The 18,883-nt window shown below is 37.2% G+C and overlaps 1 protein-coding gene across 50 annotated transcripts in view; it reads left to right on the top strand.

Moving 5' to 3' along the window:
* The window catches only part of NUMB (NUMB endocytic adaptor protein), a 167,186-nt gene that overhangs the window by 84,376 nt on the left and 63,927 nt on the right, over nt 1-18,883 (top strand). For all 50 annotated transcript variants that reach the window (XM_081509017.1, XM_081508981.1, XM_081509016.1 and 47 more), the window contains one exon: nt 16,731-16,871. In XM_081509017.1, coding sequence (XP_081365143.1) covers nt 16,746-16,871 — 126 coding nt within the window. In that variant the 5' untranslated portion in view covers nt 16,731-16,745. The remainder of the gene's footprint in view (nt 1-16,730; nt 16,872-18,883) is intronic.

The raw sequence follows: 18,883 nt of genomic DNA, 5'->3' as shown, positions 1-18,883 counted from the left end.
ATCTTCATAACCCCAAGATATTAAGAAGAGGTGGCAAGAATACCAAGAAGAACTATACAAAAAAGATCTTCATAACCCAGATAACCATGATGGTGGGATTACTCACCTAGAGTCAGACATCCTGGAGTCCAAAGTCATGTGGGCTTTAGGAAGCATCACTACGAACAAAGCTAGTGGAGGTGATGGAATTTCAGTTGAGCTGTTTCAGATCCTAAAAGACGATGCTGTGAAAGTGCTGCGCTCAATATGCCAGCAAATTTGTAAAACTCAGCAGTGGCCACAGGACTGGAAAAGGTCAGTTTTCATTCCAATCCCAAAGAAAGGCAATGCCAAAGAATGTTCAAACTACTGCACAACTGCACTCATCTCACATGCTAGTATAGTAATGCTCAAATTTCTCTAAGCCAGGCTTCAACAGTACATGAACCGAGAACTTCCCAATGTTCAAGCTGGAATTAGAAAAGGCAGAGGAACCCGAGATCGAATTGCCAGCATCCGTTGGATCATCAATAAAGCAAGAGAGTTGGAGAAAAACATCTACTTCTGCTTTATTAACTATGCCAAAGCCTTTGACTGTGTGGATCACAACAAACAGTGGAATAGTCTAAAAGAGATGGCAATACCAGACCACCTGACCTGCCTCCCAAGAAATTTGTATGCAGGTCAAGAAGCAACAGTTAGAACTGGACATAGAACAACTGACTGATTCCAAATTGGGAAGGGCAATATACATCAAGGCTGTATATTGTCACCCTGCTTATTTAAGTTCTATACAGAGTACATCATGAGAAATGCTGGGCTGGATGAAGCACAAGCTGGAATCAAGATTGCCAGGAGAAATGTCAGTAACCTCAGATATACAGATGACACCACCCTTATGGCAGAAAGCAAAGAGGAACTACAGAGCCTCTTATGAAAGTGAAAGAGGAGAGTGAAAAGGCTGGCTTAAAATTCAACCTTTAGAAAACAAAGATCATGGCATCCATTCCCATCACTTCATGGCAAATAGATAGACGGGGAAACAATGGAAGCAGTGACAGACTTTATTTTCTCGGGCTCCAAAATCACTGCAGGTGGTGACTGGAGCCATGAAATTAAAAGACTTTTGCTCCTTGGAAGAAAAGCTATGACCAACCTAGACAGCACGTTAAAAAGCAGAGATATCACTTTGCCAGCAAAGGTCCGTCTAGTTAAAGCTATGGTTTTTCCAGTAGTTTTGTATGGATGTGAGAGTTGGACTATAAGGAAAGCTGAATGCCAGAGAATTGATGCTTTTGAACTGTGGTGCTGGAGAAGAAGACTCATGAGAGTCCCTTGGACTGCAAGGAGATCAAAGTCAATCTTAAAGGACATTTGTCCTGAATATTTATTGGAAGGGCTAATGCTGAAGCTGAAACTCCAATACTTTGTCCACCTGATGCGAAGAACTGACTCTTTGGAAAAGACCCTGATGGTGGAAGAGATTGAGGGCAGGAGGAAAAGGGGATGACAGAGGATGAGATGGTTGGATGGCATCACCGACTTGATGGACATGAGTTTGAGCAAGCTCAGGGATTTGGTTGGACAGGGAAGCCTGGCATGCTGCAGTCCATGGGGTTGCAAAGAGTCAGACACGACTGAGTGACTGAACTAAGTCTCACTGTTACTGAAAAGAATAAAGTTATTGAAATTTCGTTTGTCCAACCCGATCCAGAATGAACCAGATGGGAATTCCCTGGCAGTCCAGTGGTTAGGACTCCACACTTTTCACTGCTGAGGGCACGGGTTCAGTCCCTCATTGGGAAACTAAGATTCTGCAAGTCGCGCAGCACAGCCAAAAAATAAAATGGATCAAGAAAGAAAGAGAAAGAAAGGGAGGAAGAAAAGAAAAAGAAAATAATTTTAAAAAAGAGAAATTTTAAATGAACCAGAGGCTTTTGTAAGGACATTAGAGAGCTACAACTCTTAGGAAAGTGGGGACTTGTCTCTCCAGAGTTTTTTTTGTTTCTAAATTATGCTTGTTTGCTTTTCTTTTTTCTCTTGTCACAGTTGCACCTCTAACTTTAGGCCTCTCTTGTATGTAAATTATAAGGAAGATTGGACAAGAGAATGCTTTAGAAAACTCACTGTGAGGAAGAAAAATTCACAAACACTATATAGCACATACATGATATGCATAGGAAATAGACACATTCAGAAAACTTGACCCTGACAATTAATTATGAGTTTCCCCTTAAGAAAGAAAAATATCAAAGTTATCAAAAATGGTAAAATTATTGTTACAACAGTATTAGTTGGTTCTGAATGTAATAGTATGTAAACTAAAATCTGAAACCATGGGTACCATTCTGAATAGCTGAAAAAAATTAATAAACTCACAGGTATCCTTAGTTTAGCTAAAGAGTCTTTTTCCAAGAGACTCTAATCTCATTAAAAGTCAAAAATCACATCAATTCAAAATAACATTGGGAGTACTTTAAATCATCCACAAAGTACAGTAGTATACTACCTTGCAATAAATCCAACACAGCCAAGGATATAATGTGGAACAGTTTGCTGTTTTCAGCTGAAATCAGTTGAAGTAGCTTGCTGATGTTTAGGAACTATGCTGTGAGAAAAATATCTATTATATTTGTATAAAGAAATCGTAAACTATGCTGAGTTTGCTTCCCTCCTCCCTCAGCATTACAAGATTCATCCATGTTGATTGTTATAACTGTAGATGATTCACTTTTACGTTTTCTCTTAGTTTTTATTTTTAAAAGTGTTTAAATTGAGGTATTATTTTTATTTCTCCATGGTATTCTAATGTTTGAATATTCTGTATTTGTTGTGTTGATGGATAATTAGATTCTAGTCTTTGTTATTTTAGTGTTACAAATACTAAACAATGCTGCACAGACACTATCTTGTACACCTTGTGCACATGCTTGAGTGTCTTTAGGATATACACCTAGAAACAGAACTGCTGAGTTGTAAGGATATATGAATCTTCAACTTTCCCAGACAATGGTAAATTATTAATTAAAATGGTTGCACCAGTTTATGCTCCTATAAGGGTATGAATGCTTGATGCCCCATATTTTATTGTCTGATTCTTTAATATTTACTAAACTGACAGATGTAAAATAATAGTGTCTTGATTTGCATTTTCCTCATTACTAATGGGTTGAGCATTTATTTCACTTTGTTGGCTGTTTCTGTTCCTTTGTAAAGTATTTGCTCTGTTTTGCTCATTTTCTATTGATATTTTATTTTAAACTAATGTTTGTTTTGCTTATTGATTTTTAGAAATTCTTTAGGGTACTAATATTTTGTTAATGGTATGTAGCATATATCCTCATAGTTTGTGCCTTATCTTCATTTTCAGATGGGTGATTTTTCATAAGCATATCAAGATTAGGGGAAATGTTTTTGTTAGACCAGTTTCTTATTTGGAGTAGATAAAATATGATTCCCAGAATCCTTAAACTATACTTTTAAAAAGTGAGATTTTTAATAGTCCTTGTAAGTAATCCATTCCAATGTAAATAACCACTATGAAGAAAAAATCTTGTACTATAGAGTTACAGACCAAAAACTCTTATTAAAGCTTTAATATTAAAATAATCCAATTTTATAACCATAAACCTGACTACATGGGCTACACTGATAAGCCATTTTTAGAAATGGTACTTTTTGTCCCACTAATTCTTGGTCCTTTTAGTTTTATTATGTTTTTCTAACAAGAAAGACCATTTTCAGTTTGTAGCTTACCATATGAAACATATTTATTGTTTTTTACTTTTTACTAGAGAATTTTTGTTTGTTTCAAGGCATGGTAGTAGTACACCCTACAGTGACTAAATAGGCCATACATAGAAGGAGATTCTTTTAGGAACTTTAACCTTCTTAGTTGGTGAATGTAACAAATCAGATGATACTTTTTTAGTGAGAATTCATTTAGAAAGCTTTGCTTTATTTGGAGTTGTATTTTGCCATTTTTTGTTGTCTATTATATGTGTGTGTGTGTGTCTGTGTGTGTCTATATATATGTAGCATTTAGGAACTGATCCTACAAAGTTGTCTCTTCCTTTAGATGTGGACTTCTGTGGCTGGGGGCAGTTATTTCTTACAAGTCTGTAGACTCCTGTTAAAGTACCATTCATGGTAAATGCCTAATACTTACTATTCTTGTTCTTTTTTTGTTCTTTCCTTGGTAGAGCAGATTACCGTGTGTGCTTGTAATCCTTCTTACACTCATATACCTAGGCAGTGTTCAATAAATCTGTGTCTTGTCAAGAATGAGTTTAATTACCATGAAAGTATGATAATTTAGCTGACCTTCTGATTAATATTGTAGATAAGATTTTCTATTTGAAACAGTTGAGCCAAATACTTTGAGCAAAAACTGTCTTTAATTCCAGCAGTGGAATTTAATACACTTTTCTCCCATTTAAATATTCTAAATCTGATTTCAACAGATATTATATCAGCAGGTAGTGCATTTTCTAGAGCAGGTATGAAAAAATTCAGAAGCATTTCTACTATTAAGTGTCTGGATCCAGTTCACTATCATTTGCTAGATTATTATAGTAGCCTCCTAATTGTTTCCCTGCTTCATTCTTGTTTCCTTCAATCGTTTTTTAAACCAGCTGCTAAATGTAAGATGTAAGTGCTTTCTTTTAGAGTCCTCCAGTGATTCGCCACTTCTCTCAGAGGAAAATTGAAGTATTTGGCCTACAAGGTTCTCTATTAACTTGTTCTGTGTTACCCATGTGGTCTCATCTCGCCTATTCTCTTGTTGTCTTCATTTTGCACTGAACACACGGACCTTTCTGTTTATCAGACACTCTAGGCAAGACCTTTAGGACCTGTGCATTGATTATTTTCTTTTTCTGGAACGTTTGTCCTACTGCATGACTCACTTTTTTACCTACTTCAATTCTTTACTCAAATGATACTTTCTTAATTTAAAATTCTATCACTACCTCCAGAGAAGGCAGTGGCACCCTACTCCAGTACTTTTGCCTGGAAACTCCCATGGACAGAGGAGCCTGGTAGGCTGCAGTCCACAGGGTCGCTAAGAGTCGGACACGACTGAGCGACTTCACTTTCACTTTTCACTTTCGTGCATTGGAGAAGGAAATGGCAACCCACTCCAGTATTCTTGCCTGGAGAATCCCAGGGACGGGGGAGCCTGGTGGGCTGCTGTCTGTGGGGTCGCACAGAGTCGGACACGACTGAAGCGACTTAGCAGCAGCAGCAGCATCCCTACCTCAGTACTTCTAATCCCCCTCTTAACCCTATTCATGTTTTCTCCATAGCATTTACCATCTTCTAATATACCACAGAGTTGGTGGTGTTCAGGTAAATGCTTTACAACTAGTTTTCCAGATATAGTTCCTACATGAATGATGGTTGATGTTTTTGCTTGTTTAGTGAGTAAGATGAAAGTGAAGCAATGAAGTTGTGTGTCAGAATTTCACTCATTTGTCAATGACATGAGAGGCTTCTTTGCTGAATTGGATAATAGTTTTCAAATAGAAGAGTATATCCTCAAAATTTTTGGTGCTATTCGTAAGGTAGTGCTTTAGACACCACACACTTTTAGGTTCAGTCTGCATTGTAACATTTTCTCCATTGGTTTCTTAAGTCTGGACAAGCACAAAACAATCAATCAAACAGTAATTGGTAGCTTTTGCCAAATTTCACAGTGTAAATATTTCCACTGTGGCCGACTTCAGATTACCATCATGAAGTCACTGAATAAGATATTTGGAAGAGATGTACAGTAGCCCAGCATTAGGCAATATTTCTACCATAGAGATACAAAATCATCAATAACACCAAGAGCACAGAAGATAGTAAAATGCAATGTAAAAATAGAAGTAAGATTTTAGTATTTATCTTTGTTTTAAAATAACTACAAGTTTATATAATCTAATTTGTAACAAAGGTTATGTTTAACACCAAGTTCACAAACTTGCTGAGAATTTAACAGTTGGATCTTGTCAGTCAGCGCATCGCTGTGAAAAATCTGGCTATTTATTTTCTGTCTGTCTCCTTCATAGAGGCAGAGGTTTTGCTCTGTATTGTTTACTGCAGGCTGGAATGGTAGGCAGTCAATGAATACTGGCTAAGTGAATTTTAATTAAAATAAATGTACTAGATGCTGAGCAAAAAATAAATTTTGTCTTCAAATAAATTGAAACCTTTTTCATCTTTTAATACAAAATTTTGATTATAACAATAGCATAATATTCTTACCTCTCTGAATTATTGACCTAGATTATAAATAAAAACAAGCTACTCTGAAAAGGATAGAAGATTTTTAAATTTTCCTTGCTGAAAGGAAAATAATCATGTGATCTTTCTTTTATAAAAAGAAAAAATGAAGCATATATGCATAGGAAAAAACAAAGGGAAAAAACTCTGAAATGTTGATGGAGGTTATTTCTGTTTGGGATTACAGGTCATTTGTATTTCATTCTTCAGATTTTTCTGTTTTTCCTGTTCTTTACAAGTCACATCTATTAAATGATAAAATTATTTTTAAATCAGCTTCTTTATCATACCCTGGTATATAGTATTTTAGTTGAAAGAGGAGTAAAGTAAAACATTACAGGTAGAATGTTCAGGGTAAAGAAAGAGAAAGAAGTGAGAAAATTTGAAAGGCCTGATCTTCATAAGATTAGGCAGGGAAGTACTGGGAGATAAGGCTGCAAAATGTTGGGCTCAAATTGTAGAGGCTTCTGAATGCCAAACTCGGACATCAAACTTTAGAATCTTCAACAGGTTTTGAAGATAGTCAAGGAAGAATTCTAGGAATTTAATCTGCACAACTCTGTAGGAAGATTAGAGGAAAGAGGGCTTGGAGTCCAGGGGTTGTTGCAGAGGTCATGGATGAAGTGATTTTTCTACCAGGGCAATTAGAAATAGAAGTGCTGAATGGCTGAATACCAGAGATAACTGATACCTGTTCCCATCCAATAGCATCTATTGATGAACTTTGTATGGAAGAATAATGGAAACGTGTCAGAAGTATGCTGTTGACATTTTAAAGCTTTGATGGGTGTAAAGGTGTTATGTAGAAATATGAAAGTCAGGAAGAAGAGTTTGTCTGAAAGGAAGAAGATAAATGGATTTGGAGATATTTGAATTGGAGTTGGAAGTACAAGACTAGAATTCACAAAGAAGTCAGGACTAGATATGAGCTCTTTATGGGAGATAGAGAAAGAAGAAATGTATGTTTATAATTAGTTGAATTTTAACCCACTTAAAAAAAGAAACTGAGTTCAGTATGTAATCTGTTCGTGAATTCAAAGAAGGAAAAGTACAGTTCGTCGTGAGCTATAAACTTACATATTGACAGGGACATTTTTAGTTTACTAATAAGGTAACTTAACGATTCATTTTCAAATGTTAGCTAACCCTGCATTTATTAGAAAAGCTCCATGTGGTCATGATATATTTTTGATATATTGTTTGGTTTGATTTGCTAAATTTTTGTTTAGAATCTATGTATGTATGTTCATGAGAGATATTGGTCCATTTAAAAACCATAAATAGTGTCTTTGGTTTTGGTATCAGGTAATATTAGCCTGATAGAATGATTTAGGAAATGTTCCCTCCTCTTCAGTTTTTTGGGAAGAGTTTGTAGAATTGGTATGATTTCTTCCTTAAATGTTAGGCAGAATTCACCAGTGAATCTATTTAGCCCAGGAGTTGCATTTGTGGAAAGATTTTAAACTATAAATTGAATTTCATTAGTAGATATAGAACTATTGTGCTGTGCTGTGCTTAGTCGCTCAGTCGTGTCCAACTCTTTGCAACCCTATGAACTGCAGCCCGCCAGGCTCCTTTGTCCATGGGGATTCTCCACGTAAGAATACTGGCGTGGGTTGCCATGCCCTCCTCCAGGGGATCTTCCCAACCCAGGGATCAAACCCAGGTCTCCTGCATTGCAGGCAGATTCTTTATCAGCTGAGCTCCCAGAGAAGCCCATAGGACTGTTAGGGTTATCTGTTTCTTCTTGAATAAGCTATGAAAGTTTTTACCTTGAAAGGAATTTTTCCATTTCATCTGAGTTTAATTTATTGGCATAAACTTGTTCATAATATGCCCTTATTATTTTTAATCTCTATAGAATCTTATAGAGATCACACCTCTGTCATTCTTTTTATTTATTTATTTTTGGCTGCACTGGGTCTTCATTGCTGCCCTTGGGCTTTCTCTAGTTGCAGCGAGTGGGGGCTACTCTCTAGTTGTAGTGCATGGGGTTGTCATTGCAGTGGTGTTACAGAGCATGGGCTCTAGAGTTCATGGGCTCGGTAGTTATGGCACCCAGTTTTAGTTGCCCCTCAGCGTGTGGAATCTTCCAGGGTCATGGATTGAACTTGTGTCCTCTGCCTTGGCAGGAGAATTCTTAACCACTGGACTATCAGAGAAATCCTCTTATTCTTGACATTGGTAATTTGTATCATTCCCCCCTGCCAAATAGTCCAGCTATAGGTTTATCAGTTTTTCTTCAATCTTGTCCAAGAGCTAGCTTTTTGTTTCCTTTTTTCTATATTTATATTTTCCTACTTTATTGCTTTCTGCTTTGATTCCTACTGTTTCCTTTTTTTCCGCTTGCTTTGCATTTCTTTGTCCTATAGTTTCTATAGGTAGAAGCTAAGGTCATTGTTTTAAGTTAAGGCCTTTCTTATTTTCTAATATAGATGTTTAGTGCAGGGTCTCTCAATGGTGCACTGTTGGCATTCTAAGCTGGACAATTCTTTCTTGTCAGGAGCTGGCCTGTGTGTTGTAGGATGCTTAGTATCTCTGGCCACTATCCATGAGGTGCCAGTAGCATCTCCCCTAGTGACAACCAAAAAATGTCTTCTCCAGGTATTGCCAAATGCACAGGATTCCTCCCCACACCTGGTTGAGAACCACTGGTTTAGTGCTATAAGTTTCTAAGTTCTGCTTTTGTGACATCCCATAAACTTTGACATATTATGTTTTCATTCAGTTCAAAATATTTTCTGAATTCCTTTTTGATTTCTACTTTGACCCATGGGCTATTTTGAAATGTATTATCTAGTTTCTAAATATTTGGTGATTTAATTCCTTTGTGGTCAGAGATCATACTTTGCATGACTTGAAACCTTCTAAATTTGAGACTTGTTTTGTGGCCCAGAATATGGTCTGTATTGGTAAATTGGTAAATATGCACTTAAGAAGAATGTGTACTCTGTTGTCATTGGGTAGAGTGTTCTATAAATGTCAGTCAGGTCTTGTTGATTGATACTGTTGTTCAAGTCTTGCTGTACATCTCCTTGTTGATTTTCTTCCTACTTATTCTGTTAATTATTGTGATGAGTGTATATAGCCAATCCAGCTTTCTTTTGACTTGTATTAATACGGTATATTGTTTTCTATCATTATACTTTTAACCTGTTTGTGTCTTTATATTTTAAAGTAGGTTTATTACAGGCAGCATATTGTTGGGTTTTGCTTTTTTTATCCAGGCTAATGAAGAGCTGATTAGTCTTTTTGACTACTGGGGCAGCTAGTGTCACTAATAAAGGTGCTGTCTCCCCTAACAAGTCTATTCCAGATCTCACTGGGGGAACATTGTGGCAATGGAGCCAGCCTGCAGGACCGTAGTCAGGGTGGAGGGCTGGTGAATATGGTTATACCATCCTTCCTGTGCCTATCTAGGACCAGGCAGAGGTACATGAAGGCAGACCAACCCTCTGGGGACCCTGGAGGAAGCCAACAACTGTGCCTGAGAGAGATGGAACTTTTGAAATCTGACTTGCACTGTTACTGACCAATCAGAATGTTCACCAGCCTTCAGTTCAGTTCAGTTCAGTCACGTCCAACTCTTTGCGACCCCATGGACTGCAGCATGCCAGGCCTCCCTGTCTATCACCAACTCCAGGAGTTTACTCAAACTCATCTTCATTGAGTCAGTGATGCCATCGAACCATCTCATCCTCTGTTGTCCCCTTCTCCTCCTGCCTTCAGTCTTTCCCAGCATCAGGGTTTTTTCAAATGACTCAGTTCTTCGCATAAGGTGGCCAAACTATTGGAGTTTCAGCTTCATTATCAGTCCTTGCAATGAATATTCAGGACTGATTTCCCTTAGGATTGACTGGTTGGATCTCCTTGCAGTCCAAGGGACAAAAGCATCAGTTCTTCTGTGCTCAGCTCTCTTTATAGTCCAACTCTCACATCCATACAAGACTACTAGAAAAACCATAGCCTTGACTAGATGGACCTTTGTTGTCAAAGTAATGTCTCTGCTTTTTAGTATGCTGTCTAGGTTGGTCATAACTTTTCTTCCAAGGAGTAAGTGTCTTTTCATTTCTTGGCAGCAGTCACCATCTGCAGTGATTTTGGAGCCCAAAAAAATAAAGTCTGCTGCTGTTTCCACTGTTTTTCCATCTATTTGCCATGAAGTGGTGGGACCAGATACCATGATCTTTGTTTTCTGAATGTTGAGCTTTAGCCAACTTTTTCACTCTCCTCTTTCACTTTCATCAAGAGGCTCTTTAGTTCTTCTCTTAAGGGTGGTGTCATCTGCATATCTGAGTTTATTGATATTTCTCCTGGCAATCTTGATTCCAGCTGTGCTTCATCCAGCCCAGCGTTTCTCATGAAGTTAAATATAAGTCATGCATATAAGTTAAATAAGCAGGGTGACAATATACAGCCTTGACCTACTCCTTTTCCTATTTGGAACCAGTCTGTTGTTCCATGTCCAGTTCTAACTGTTGCTTCTTGACCTGCATACAGGTTTCTCGAGGCAGGTCACGTGGTCTGGTATTCCATCTCTTTCAGAATTGTCCACAGTTTATTGTGATCCACACAGTCAAAGGCTTTGGCATAGTCAATAAAGCAGAAATAGATGTTTTTCTGGAACTCTCTTGCTTTTTCGATGATCCAGCGGATGTTGGCAGTTTGATCTCTGGTTCCTCTGCCTTTTCTAAAACCAGCTTAAACATCTGAAAATTCTCAGTTCAGGTACTGTTGAAACCTGGCTTGGAGAATTTTGAGTATTACTTTACTAGCATGTGAGATGAGTGCAACTGTGCAGTAATTTGAGCATTCTTTGGCATTGCCTTTCTTTGGGATTAGAATGAAAACTGACCTTTTCCAGTCCTGTGGCCACTGCTGAGTTTTCCAAATTTGCTGGCATATTGAGTGCAGCACTTTCACAGCATCATCTTCCAGGATTTGAAATAGCTCAACTGAAATTCCATCACCTCCACTAGCTTTGTTCGCAGTGATGCTTCCTAAAGCCCACTTGACTTCACATTCCAGGATGTCTGGCTCTATGTGAGTGATCATACCATCATGATTATCTGGGTCGTGAAGATCTTTTTTGTACAGTTCTTCTATGTTTTCTTGCTACCTCTTCTTAATATCTTCTGCTTCTTTTAGGTGCATACCATATCTGTCCTTTATTGAGCCATCTTTGCATGAAATGTTCCCTTGGTATCTCTGATTTTCTTGAAGCAATCTCTAGTCTTTCCCATTCTGTTGTTTTCCTATTTCTTTGCACTGATCACTGGCCTTACTACTTTGTTAAACCAGTTGTTGGATTGTGGAAGGTCACGGAGTGGATCCTAGGCAAGGGATTCAGCACAGTGAATGTTTACTATCTAGAATATAAGCCTCGCAAAAACTTATCACTGGTATGGCTATATCAAGTCATACTGGCCAACTATATGGTGTGTGTTTCTCTATTCACGTTTGAGTGTGCTGGGTTTAATTCTGTTTATTATATACTAACACCTGTTAGAAAAAATTAGGAAAATAATGAGATCATCACAAGAAAAGTTTCACCTATCCTAACTGCTTATGGTTGCCCTGGTCTTTTCCCTGAACTTCAGGCTTATACACATCTCTACCTGGCAACCTGATAAACAGACCCCTCAAATTCAACAGTTCGGTTCGCTGAATTCTTCTATCCAGCTTACTGAGGCCTAAAACTTAGAAGTCATATTTTGATTTCTTTCTCTTCCTCACTTTTTATGATCAATTCCTGCTCTTGACTTTCCCCGCAAAGACAATTCTGTTGATCAACCAAAACTGAGTTTATTAAACTTACTGCAGCAAGGGAGAGCACCACTATGATAGAGTATTGGTAGTTAGGGGAAGTTAGGAAAGATTATTTCTAGGGTTTTGAGATCTGGACTCAGATGGCTTAAGGCAGGTCCTTCAAGGTGGGGAACTGATTGGGATGGGCAAAGTTTGCGACACAGTATTTAAAATTAATGAACATAGCAAGAAAAGCAATCTGTTATCATGTTAGGAGAACTGTTTGCCCTGATGTACAAATTGTTTACCCAGATAAATTAGTTTGTTAAACTTTCCTGACAAAATGTAGCTAATTCTTGGCTTACAGTCTTATCATCTTGGGCAGAATGCTTTCCTGAAGCACAGTTACATCATGTTGACTCAGTTAATTCATAGATTTCCTGAGTCTATGTTCTGTTGATGTTGTTGCCTCTACCTGAAATAATCTTTTCCCTCCTACTTTCCCACAGTATGTGACTGTTTTTTGTTCTTTTAAAACTTAACTCAGGCAGTGTCTCCTATAGGAAATGTTTCCTGAACCTAGACTGCTTCTAAGTGATACTGTATATAGTGCTATTATTACATTCTACATATTGTACAGAAATGAACCTTTTATAAAGGGAGAGAGCCATCTAAAGGCCAGTTGTCTTATTAATTTCTGTATCTACTAGCATTAATAACAGGGCCCAGCACATGGTAAGTTTTCAGTTTTTTACTAACCCAAACAAATTGGGTCAGAGGAGGAAGACCAGAGGAATAGGAGATAAGAGGTGATGATTTAACTTGAAACTAATGCGATTGAGGCAGTATCAATGCACCCAAATATAGAAATTTAAGTAAGAGAGGAAGAGTTAAGAGTACAATTAGGAAATGCTCCTAATTGGGGTAATAGTTTGTGTTGATTATTTCTCCAAGAGTGATACTGCAAAGAGAACACCAATGGAGGATTAATATTTGAGGAATATCTACAGTGGGTGGGATAAAGTAGAGGAAGCCCTTAAAGACATCAGTAGAAACAGAGGTGAGGAGGATAAACCAGAGGAATTAGAGTGCTGGGGCAGGGGAAGGCAAGGAGGTATACAGAGGAGGGCTGGAATTATGATGTCAAAATTTGGAGAGCATTTAAGGAATGAGAACTTTGAAAAGATTTCCTGATTTGGGCAATTAAGTTGTACGCAGTGGCCTCTGAAAATCTAGTAGAATGGGAATATCATTTTTAAAAAATTTAGTTTCTAGGACAAAATAACTTTATTCTCAGGTTTTATACTTAGAAAAATATATTCTTTACCTATATTCAACCAAGACTTCCACAAGGGGTATGATTTTCTTTATTTGGGAGTCAAGTTTAACCTTATTGAGGACCAGTAGTAAACATTACTTTGAATTAACATTTTCTATTTTTTCTTGTTACCTTTTGTTTTGTAAGCAAAATCATTATACATAGATTACTTGAAAATGGAATGTTTGGTTTCTCCCTTGTATTAATTATTATCTTAATTGCTAGATTATTTTGTAGGCCAGTGGTAGTTGTGCATTAAGAAGTAGCAAGCAAGATACTATGATGATGTATTTTCTTTTTACCAAGTTCATTTTAGAACAGTTACAGATACATCACTAATTTTCAAAAAATTTCCAGCTGTGAAACCCTTTCCTTAAACTTTAACATGGAGCCCCAACATGTAAATCAGAGAAAGAGAAGCTTGTCTGTTTGAAGCTGTGACAGGGACTGAAACCCCTCCTGAGAGTTGTGTCTAACCTCCTCCTCTTTCCTTCCAAACACCTGTGGTACAAGGGACTCCTCTGTGGAAATTCTAGGGCCACCTAAAGCACAGTTCAAAAATCACTGTTATGTAATTCTCTTTGTAGAAACACTGATGTCAAGCCATTTTAATACTGAAAGTGACATGATATTTAGACCCCCAAATCAGATGATACTTCCAGTCTGTTATCTTTATTGGTCAGTAGAATGGTACAACAACAAAGAGCAAATAAATTTGTACTGGTGCTATTTAGACAGAGGTTGGATATCAGGGCTTCCCTGATAGCTCACTTGGTAGAGGATCCACCTGGAATGCAGGAGACCCTGGTTCGATTCCTGAGTTGGGAAGATGCACTGGAGAAGGAATAGGCTACCCACTCCAGTATTCTTGGGCTTCCCTTGTGGCTCAGCTGGTAAAGAATCTGCTTGCGATGCGGGAGACCTGGGTTCAATCCCTGGGTTGGAAAGATCTCCTGGAGAAGGGAAGGGTTACCCACTCCAGTATCCTGGCCTGGAGAATTCCATGGACTATATAGTCCATGGTCTCGCAAAGAGTCAGACCCGACTGAGTGACTTTCACTTCACTTCATTTCACTTCACTGGATGTCTTCCTTTCAGGGAAGTTGTCCAAGTAGTTCCTTTGTCAGTGGGAGGTTGGCCTACTATTAAATGCAGTCTCTTCTAACATCGATGATTCTCTGGGTCTTACTGTCTACATTTATCCTACCTTGTAAATACCATCTAATAGGATGGGATCTATTGTATCTTTCATTTCTTCAACTTTATAGTGTGCTGTATATGTGACAGGCACTGTATTAGGATGCAAGGGTACTATTTACACTAAGTAAGTGTAAACAGATAAGATATAACCTTCCATAAAGGAAATAGAAAATTGCTGTAAGGTTTGAGGAGTATAGTTATAGAGGTAAGCAGAGGGTATTCGTGGGACTCATATGAAATGAAGGAACCCAGACCAGGTAGGGGCTTTTCAGAAAAAATGCTGCTTCTATGAAGGCTGAGCTGACTCTTTGAAAATGAGTAAACTTGAACCAGAAGCAAATAGAGAAAAGTCTTTCTAAGCAGAGGAAGGAACATGTACAGAGGCTCGGAAAGATACCCTGCCTTGTTTGAAGAACTCTTGAGTAGGTGAGTATGCCTGGAGCTTAGCATGTGAATGGAGCTGGTGGGTGAAGCCAGATGAAAAATGACTGTTTGCACCATGCTTGGGAATTTGGACTTTACCTTAAAAGTGATGTGAAGCAATTGAAGGATTTTAAGCAGAGTAATTAATGGTCAGATTTGTGTTTTAGAAAGCGCTCTGGCATTAGTCAGGAGAACAGATTGGAGTAGGCCTCTCTTGGAAGCAGACAGACCATTAAGTTATTAAGCTTTTGCAAGATATAAGCAAAAATGAGGATAGTAGAGCTTACATGGTGGGTGGGGAAATTAATTCAGGATATACTAAGGAAATAAAATCCATAGTTATTGGTCAGAGAAAGAATAAAAGTAGAGGTGACTTTCAGGTGTTTGACTTGGCCAGCTGGATAAGTGTATAGTCTTTTTTTGCTAAGACAAAGAAATTAAAAAGAAAGGCATCATACAGACTTTCGTCTCAAGATTCTTAGAGTGCCACCTTAAGCAAGGATATGGGTGCTTTTTATTTTCTTATATTTGTATTTGTATATATTTTTGAAATGTGATATGAAAGTATATAACAGGATATATTATCAAGGAAGGTTAAGGAATTCTTTTTGGAAGTCTATTAGATTAAGGTAGATTCTCATTTAAAGTAGTTTAGGAATAAGTGATCTACTTAAAAGCAAAGGAATGGATTACCTTTTGTCCATCCAGTTCTTTGATTATTTAATATCCACCTTACCTACTCTATAAATCAACTTTGAATTGAGAAATAATAAATTCATTTTTAGAAAATCCAGAGATTTTATCATTCATCTCTCAGAATTTTTACCTTTTAAGAAAATATGTGGTAAGATTGGCCTGTTTGTGTGAATTAGCTAATTTGGTAATAGTTCTGCTGTGGCGTTATGCACTTTAAAATACAAAATGATTTTCCTCTGAATGCAGACTTTGATTTTCAAGTCTTTCATCAGTGTTATGTGGAAATTAATGTTCCATCCCTTGTTATTTAACATTCCTGGCAGAGATGTTTCCTTTATATAGCTTTGTCACATCATTTTCTCAAGTTAAGATCTCCTTTTAGGCTGGTTGAGGTGCTTAAATCCCTCATGGAAAGAATGAGCAATGCTCCTTAACAGAAAACTGAAGGTGTTGGTTTCAGATTTTGAGATTTGCTCTATAAAGGGATACATTCATTATATTTATTCATTGAATCTTAAATGCTCCATGGTTTCTTATTAGATAGTCTTCATTCCCTGTAGTTTTGTGATTTCTTCTGTACCTTTGAAAGCATTAGAGAAGTGCTTCTTCCAGTAACAAAACAAAAACACTGACTATAGTTTAAACCAAAAAGATTCCCAGATTTCAGTGTTTCAGAATGATTTTTTCCTGATAAGGATCAACATTTTCAGAATATTTTAGAAATTGTTAGCAGTTTATAATTTGGCCTACATGTACAAATTTCCTTATTCAGTAGTTAACATGGATTTGAAAGGTAGATCAGTAGGAATAGTCATTGGTTTATTACAATTAAAGTACTTGAAAGTTCTTAGAATAACATCTCTTCAGATCCTACAAGAGGTTATTGTTGTTTTACTAGAACTAGTATTACAATTGTCTTTGCAAAAAGTGAAATGATTTGTTTGTTTGAACTTAGTTACTTTGAAAGGAAGTATGTTAATTGCTCATTTCCCCCTAAAACAAAACCTTTGATTTGGGATAATAGTTTTTTATTAGTATCGTAATCTAAACTTTAAATATGTGAGAAGGTAGTGACTTCCTTTTCATATTTCTTTTACAGCTTGTGAAAATTAAAATGAATAAACTACGGCAAAGTTTTAGGAGAAAGAAAGATATTTATGTTCCAGAGGCCAGTCGTCCACATCAGTGGCAGACAGATGAAGAAGGAGTTCGTACTGGAAAATGTAGCTTCCCAGTCAAGGTAAGACCTCATGTTTCTATAAATCTAGATGTGGAAAAGAACTGACAGTTTATTGTATGTGAAATTCCATTAATTAGGACAGTTAAAAGAAAACACTTCAAAAGCTAATCTCTTTATATTCTGCTTCAATGACAGAATTAGTAAGAAGAAAAATAGATTATAAGTAATGATTTTTCTCCTTACATTTATTTATTTTTAAATATATATGTTTTATTGACTTACATTGTTTCAGATGCACAGCAAGGTGGTTCAGTTATACAAATACACGTATATTATTTTTGAAACTATTTTCCATCATAAGTTATTACAAGATACTGACTATAGTTCCCTATGATATAAAGTAAACCTTTGTTGCTTGTTGCATATCTATTTTTTAATTAGAAATCTAGCATTCTATTTATACTAAGTCAAACAAGTGGAATCAAAAATGTCATAATTTTTTAGTTAGGCAAAAATTCATAAGTTTTTTAAACTATATTATACATATTTATATATATGTATAGTAGAGCTTTTTCTACTACACTTGATAAAAGCTTGAGAAAGAACATCAAAAAGAAGAGATGAAGAAATTGGAGAACATAAACTAAATGAAATGTGAGCACTGAATATGAAATAGAAAAAGTGAAACAAACTAGATAAAAGTAAAAGATCATCATATAGTCTGGTTGTTTTTAAACATGTCTGCTCATTAGAAACATATCTGGAGCTCTGGAGAAAAAAAGCAATACCTGAGCATTTGTAGTTTTCGAGATACTTCTGATATGCATCTAGGTTTTAAAAAGTGATTTTAAAAGGTTTCTCTAATAGATCCTAGTTATGGTAATACAGAATTCTATTATTTTTCTATTGACCAATCATGATACAGTAGTATTGAGTGATAGTTACATAATTACAATAGTAAAAGATGTTTATCAGTTTTCACAATCAGTTCAATTCAGTCGGTCGTGTCCGACTCATTGGGACCCATGAACTGCAGCACACCAGGCCTCCCTTTCCATCACTAACTCCTAGAGTTTACTCAAACTCATCTCCATTGAGTCGGTGATGCCATCAAACCATCTTATCCTCTGTCATCCCCTTCTCCTCCTGCCTTCAGTCTTTCTCAGCATCAGGGTCTTTTCAAATAAGTCAGCTCTTCGCACAGGTGGCCAAAGTAACTTCAACATTAGTCCTTCCAATGAACACCCAGGACTTATCTCCTTTAGGATGGACTGGTTGGCTCTCCTTGCAGTCCAAGGGACTCTCAAGAGTCTTCTCCAACACCACAGTTCAAAAGCATCAATTCTTTGGTGCTCAGCTTTCTTCATAGTCCAACTCTGACATCCATACATGACCACTGAAAAAACCATAGCCTTGACTAGACGGACCTTTGTTGGCAAAGTGATGTCTCTGCTTTTTAATATGCTGTCTAGGTGGGTCATAACTTTCCTTCCAAGGAGTAAGCATCTTTTAATTTCATAGCTGCAGTCACCAACTGCAGTGACTTTGGAGCCCAAGAAAGTAAAGTCAGCCACTATTTCCACTGTTCTCCATCTATTTGCCATGGAGTGATGGGACCGGATGCCATGATCTTTGTTTTCTGAATGTTGAGCTTGAAGCCAACTTTTTCACTTTCATCAAGAGACTCTTTAGTTCTTCTTCACCTTCTACCATAACGGTGATGTTATCTGCGTCTCTGAGGTTTTTGATATTTCTCCCGGCAATCTTGATTTCAGCTTGTGCTTCACCCAGCCCAGAGTTTCTCATGATGTACTCTGCATATAAGTTAAATAAGCAGGGTGACAATATACAGCCTTGACCTACTCCTTTTCCTATTTGGAACCAGTCTGTTGTTCCATGTCCAGTTCAAACTGTTGCTTCCTGACCTGCATACAGGTTTCTCAAGAGGCAGGTCAGGTGGTCTGGTATTCCCATCTCTTTCAGAATTTTCCACAGTTTATTGTGATTCACACAGTCAAAGGCTTTGGAACAGTCAATAAAGCAGAAATAGATGTTTTTCTGGAATTCTCTTG

This window comes from Giraffa tippelskirchi, chromosome 7 (assembly GCF_054371585.1).
Source record: "Giraffa tippelskirchi isolate mGirTip1 chromosome 7, T2T-mGirTip1v1.2.pri, whole genome shotgun sequence".
Taxonomy (NCBI): Eukaryota; Metazoa; Chordata; class Mammalia; order Artiodactyla; family Giraffidae; genus Giraffa; species Giraffa tippelskirchi.
This window is presented reverse-complemented; position numbering and strand designations above follow the sequence as displayed.